The sequence below is a fragment of the Echinops telfairi genome, unplaced genomic scaffold (assembly GCF_000313985.2).
Source record: "Echinops telfairi isolate 266 unplaced genomic scaffold, ASM31398v2 ScPeMD7_5592;HRSCAF=6446, whole genome shotgun sequence".
In the NCBI taxonomy this organism is placed as follows: domain Eukaryota; kingdom Metazoa; phylum Chordata; class Mammalia; order Afrosoricida; family Tenrecidae; genus Echinops; species Echinops telfairi.
Window position 1 is genome coordinate 51323142 of NW_022109491.1, and position 6071 is coordinate 51329212.

The 6071-nt window shown below is 44.2% G+C and overlaps 1 protein-coding gene across 1 annotated transcript in view; it reads right to left on the reverse strand.

Moving 5' to 3' along the window:
* Nucleotides 1-3411, reverse strand: part of ACAD8 (acyl-CoA dehydrogenase family member 8) — a 24921-nt gene extending 21510 nt beyond the window's left edge. The window contains exons 1-6 of the mRNA XM_004714210.2: nt 3390-3411; nt 3205-3305; nt 2440-2609; nt 1487-1596; nt 1059-1135; nt 523-660 (exon numbers count right to left, since the gene is read on the reverse strand). Of these exons, the coding sequence (XP_004714267.2) occupies nt 523-660; nt 1059-1135; nt 1487-1596; nt 2440-2609; nt 3205-3305; nt 3390-3411 (618 nt within the window). The remainder of the gene's footprint in view (nt 1-522; nt 661-1058; nt 1136-1486; nt 1597-2439; nt 2610-3204; nt 3306-3389) is intronic.
* Between the last annotated feature and the right edge of the window lie 2660 nt (nt 3412-6071).

Genomic DNA, 6071 nt, shown 5'->3' on the forward strand with positions numbered 1-6071 from the left:
AGAATTTCTTAATTTTAGAGTGTCTTACTTATCAAAGTACCTATGGAAATAATGCCCCTTTTTATTACTGAAAACCCACAAATACCTAAGTTTTAGGTATTTTTATTGTAAGAAAATGGCTTTTATGCTTAAATGACTTCTATGCTTTTCATTCCTGACATTTCTGGTTAACACTATGTAAGTACCTCTTTCTGGGATGACAGAATACACCAAAATAAGGCACTGGTAAGAAATACGGGCTGAAAGCAGAGGCAGGAGACATGACGAGAAACGCAGACTGAAACAAAAGGCTGCTTATGGAACTTAATGGCAAACTCTTCCACTTTCTCATGAATGAGTGTTTAACAATGCTCTACTCCACTGGATAGTCATTCTGCTGTTGAAATCACTAATAGAAACAATGGTCACAAAGGAACGTTAGCCAGTTTGACAATCTATTTCTTGGAAAAGGGGTCGGTGCTAGTCTGGCAGGTGGCAGTCTCATAACTAAAATAGTTTCCTGTTCCAGTAATAAACACTCACCTTTTTCTCCTTCTTGCCAAAGCTGAGGCCAGGGGTCCCTTTCTCAACAACTACACATGAGATGCCTTTGGAGCCTGGTCCTCCGGTTCGGCACATGACCACATAGATATCCGACTCACCACCTCCACTAATGAAGGCCTGTGGGTTGGAAAAGGAATGTTCAGGGTTCAGGGGATGCTAGAGTTCTTGGATCCTAACATCTGCAAAAACCACTGAGGTCCTCCAACAGGATACTAAGAGATATGCACAATCAGAGAGAGAGAGAATAGAAAGTATCTGCATTGACTTTGGGGAGTTGGGGATCTGGCTGATGAGTATATACAAAGGACAGACAAAAAGGAAAGCAATTATTTGGAATCAGATCCAAAGAGAGAGAATAAACAGAGGAGGTGAAAAAAGGGAAACGGGTTTCCCTTTTTAGGGAACCATCCCTAAAGATGTTTCCTTGTGACATGCAAAAGTCCTATGAGAACATTAACTTGAAAGATGGGAACTACATAGACATTCTGAGATGAGTCTATCACATGGTTTGGTACCTTAGAGCCATTAAGGATATAATGATCTCCTTGTTGTTTAGCGGAGGTCAAAAGGGAGGCGGCATCACTTCCACTTCCTGAGGCAAGAAATAAAGTAGGCAGAAAGGGTCAGTGAAGTCAGGGGAGCCCCAGTTCTGTTCCTTTTTCTGATAAATCTTCCCACAAAATGGTTCAGTTTGGTAGTTTAAGATCCAGACTGACAAAGGCATGTATTACACTTGGTGGAATAACATCCACCTATCAGATCACTTCTCATCTCTCAGCATGTTGGCTCAGAAACATGAGTATTGTCCATCCCCCAGGCTGTTACCCCAGAACCAACTTTCTCAACAATCCATGGTCAGACATGTCAATGGGCTGGCGAGGAACTCATGGTTTCACGGCACCTCTCTCCCGACTAACTCTCGCCTGGGGGATGGCACACCCACCTGGTTCAGTGAGGCAGTAGGAAGCAAATTTCTCCATCGTGCAGAGTGGGGGGCAGAATGTGTGCCTCTGCTCCTCATTTCCAAATGTGTCAATCATCCAGACACACATGCTGACAGGTACACCAATAGGAAGAAAAGACCATTGTCAGGAACAAAAATAGGAAAGGAAAGGGAATTCTGAGGAAAGGAAAGGGAATTCTACAGAAAGGAGAGCCAGCAGAGTAGAGTGGAGCAGAAGCAAAAAGTAGGAAGGGATAATAATTATGACTAAGAAGCTCTGGCGCTACAGTAAGGTGACCAGACGTCCCGCTTTTGGCGAGACAGTCCTGATTTTTAACAATTTTTCCTGCGTCCCGTGGCATTAAAAAAAAGTCCCGATTTTTGGAAAGAATGCACGACAAGCTAGGGTATACGGTTTTTGGCTGCCATGTGGCTATTTCGCCAGGATATGAGTTTCATCAATGGTGTCCCGCTTTTGTCCCGCTTTACCAATGTTAAAATCTGGTCACCTTACTCTACAGGGAAGCGCTGGATTAAAACACAGCCCTGGAATAGGATACCCAGAGACAATCAGGGCCACGGCATTTCTCGCTTGGATGTGGATGCCACTTTCAATTATGTTGCGTGAATGTCCTGATAACCAGAGTGAGCTGTCCTCTGTGCTACTGCCCTCAGTCACTCGAGTCTCCTCTCTGCGTGGAAGGAGAGGCTAATGCTCTGTGGGAAGTCTAGTGGTACTAGCTCAGTCTAGGATTTGGGAGAACTCTGGCAAACCAATTCTCTAAACAGTGAATAAGACGGCTTCTTCAAGTCCAAGAGGCAGTAGAAGATTTAGCATGTACTGCTTCCTCAAAAGCAATTAGCCTAAAAAGATACATCCCTTCCCCAGGAATTCGAAAGTTCCCAATTAAACTGTGAGCACTACATTGTGCTCCCCCATCTTGGACACTCACTTGTGGATACTTATGTAGGCTGTGGTGCTGGTGCAGCCTGTGGCCAAGGCTTCAAAGATGACAGAGGTATCAAGCCGTGACAGGCCAGAACCACCCACATCTGTTCGTACATAGACCCCTCCAAAGCCTAGTTGGGCTGCTCTCCGCATTACATCCACTGGGAACAGTTCCTGTGTACAAAAGGCAGCAAGCTTGTCAGTAAGTGATCCAGGGTTTTCTTAGGAATGCACATGCTGGGGATTAGGATGTTTGCATTTGGGGGAGAGTATGAGTCAGAATCAGCTCCAGGCCACTTAATAACAGGAAGTCTTGTAAGGTGCCTAGTTATCATCTTACAGTGATGTCAGTTAAAATTCTGGCATGATAATGCTTTTGTCTGTGGAGCTACCTAAGGAGAGTGGCACAGTGCGATAAAGGCTGGGCTGCTGCTCCTTGGGAGAAAGAGGGGTTGTCTGCTCTGTGAAGACTACAACCTTGGAAACCCTATGCAACGATTCTGTTGTGTAGCTATGAGTTGGAATTGTCACAATAGCACTGGGTTTGCTTTGGTATTAAGCCTAGAACTAATCCAGCTTTAAGGATGTCTAAGTCCTTGTTCAGTTAAAAAAAAGAGAAAAGGAGAAAGATACAAGATGATTGAGTGTTCTATGACAGGATTCAGTTCATTACCAGGACACTCACCAACAGAGTTAGGATCTTGAGGAGGTAAAGGTCATGTATGCACGAGGCACTCCCCCCTGCCCGCCCCCCAAGTAAAATTCTTACCTTCTGGTCCCATTCTGCCATATGTGGAGCCATCTCTCGGGCAGCAAAGTCAAAGGCCACTTTCTGAAATTCTTTCTGCTCTTCATTTAGTCCAATGGACGCTGTGGGCAGATAGCATACACTCCGTTTTAGGGCAAAGTCAAGGACAGAAACCCACAAACAAGCACAGTGTGGCACAGTGTTACGCCAGTGCTTGTTATTCCACATGGGAATAGGTTCTGTGTTAATGAGACAGGATTAGCATGGAGTGTATCTTCAAACAATCTCCTTTTAGATATAAGACTAAATACGTCAAGAGAAAGAGGAGAGGCGAATACAGGTGCCAAGACACACAGAGATCTCCGAGGAACCAGGAGGCAGAAATTGAAAAGAGGAGAACTTCCCCGCCAGAGCCAACAAAGAATGGCGTCCCCTTGAATGGGGCTCTGAGTCTGACTTCCAGCCTCCGTAATGATGAGCAAATAAGTATCACTTGCTCAAGGTACCCACTGGTCGTGTTTCTGTTAAAAGCTGCACGAGACAACTAGCACATCCAGAGACAGCAGTCCCCTGTTAAACAGTCTTTTACAGAACCAGGAGAGCATTTTCCAGCACTCGTCAGTGTCTCTGACAGTGCAGGGGCAGTTCTGACCGGCATCCGAATTTACCAGGGCAGTATGTTCTCTGACATCTCTACCTTAAAAACCAAAACAGAACCCATAGCTATCAAGGCAATTCCAACTCAAAGCAACCCACTATCCAGTTTTTGAGGCAGCAAATCTTGAAAGGAGCAGAGAGAGCCTCATCTTCCCCCTGTGGGGTGGCTTTGGGTGAGCAGTCCCACACATCCCGTAGTCATTTACGAAAATACAGCTGAGGCCCGGGCAGACAGTGAGAGACCAGCAGTGAAATGGATGAGGCAGAGGGGGTGCAAACAGGCGTTGTCCCGCACGGCGGGTCAGCGGGGTGTAAAGATAATGGTCACATGTTGCCACATCTTTCCTCCTGCCTAACCTCCTTTGTTCTCATCTTCAGCACTCACCTTTTACCTCTTCCTCCCCCACACAATAAATAAAACCACACACCGCACCTCAAATGGTGCTAAACAATCCCGCCCCCCTTCCTTTGGGCTGCCCTATTTTTTCCTGCATAGGTGTCCCTCATGCAACTTTGGTGTATATTTTTATGTCCATATCTATCTGTGCCAACACAGTCATTTTCTAGAAGGCAACTGAAACTGTGTTTTACGAGAAAGACAGAAGTACAGGCACATACAGGAAAATTTGAATCACAGTATCACTACTTTGCAGATTTTAGTTAAGTAGCCGTTTTAAAAAGACTGCACAGAGTCAAGTAGGGCTGAAATGGAAAGCATCTAGCTAGTTTCAAACTCCCACCTCAGGGCCATCCAGTCGATTCTGACATACAGTGACCTGGAAGGAGAGGAAAGAACTGTCCCTGGGGGTTTCCAAGACCGTAACTCTTTACAGAGTAGAAAGCCTATCTTTCTTCGGCTCTTACAGAGTAGAAAGCCTATCTTTGAAGCCGGTGGTTTCAAACTTGTGACCTTGAGGTTACAGCCCAACATGTAACCAGGATGCCAATTATTTTTCATGTTTTGCAAGAGGATGAAGACTTCTAGCTAGATACTGCCAGAAAATAGGGAACCTAGACAAAACTTCTATGAATGGCAACCATCCTTTAGGCAGGGCAAGCACAGAGAATCCAAACATGATAGGATCATGAATTCTGGAGGTCAGAGAAGAGCCGGGGGATCAGCAACCTGTACAGAACAAATCAGATCCAAGCAACTTCCACTTCTCTTTGTTGTCTCTTAGGGAGTTGTTTTGAAAGACTCACCATTCTTAGGTGTGTTAAGAAAAAGAAAACATTGTTTGCTTTGACTTGGAGAACAATGACTCCTTTAGGTGCTGTGGTGGCTATGACAATGCAAAAGGGAGGAGAGATGAATGCAAGGGCTCTGCTATCCTCTGTTACATGATGAATTGTGTCCTCCCACATATGTGTTGTAAGCCCAACCTCCACAGCTGTAGAGAGGCACGGGACCGCTAACTGTGAAGCTAGTGTTTCAAGCCACCAGCTGCTCTGAAGGAGAAAGATAATATGGTCTACTCCCTTAAGGATGTATGATGATTCTGGACTCCTCTAAAGGGTCATGGAGTTTGAAACAACTCAATTGCAGTGAATTTTATTTCTGTAAAAAGCCCTCGTGCTATGATTATAAATCTCACTTAGAAATTGGTATTCTTTGTTCTATCAACGTGGCATTAGTAGTTGAGGGGTTTTTTTAATTAAAAGATCATTTTATTGGGGGGCCCTTACAACTTTTTTTTGTGTAAGAAAGAACTTTATATCAAAGAGTAGTTGTCTATTAAGAAAACATCCCAGCCCAGTCCAGTTCAAGTCCATAAGTCTGATATTAGCCCATATACAAAGTGTATAAATTTCTCTTCAAACTCATACAACACATGCAATGATGCCTAATGCAGGAAGATCACAGGCCAGTGGGTGTAAAGTCTTGTGGATCCAGGGGCTGGAGGTGGTAGCATCTCAGCACTGGCATGGGTCTCCAAGTGGTTCCTCTAGCTCCAGGGCTCTCGCTCCACCACCGTAGCTCCATGTTGCTTGTCAGCAGGAAGACGGAGCATAGAGCATGTGTCTGGCCTCCAATGAGCTATTTTTTTGGACTGAGAAATTTATTTATTTATTTTTTAATCTTTTGTGCTTTTATTTTTTTTAACATCATTTTATTGGGGGTTCTTATAATTTTTGTTACAATCCATACATCAATTTTATCAGACATATTTGTACATATATTACCATCATTCTTTTCTAGACACTTTTTCTTTTTAGGTCTTCTTTTTTTT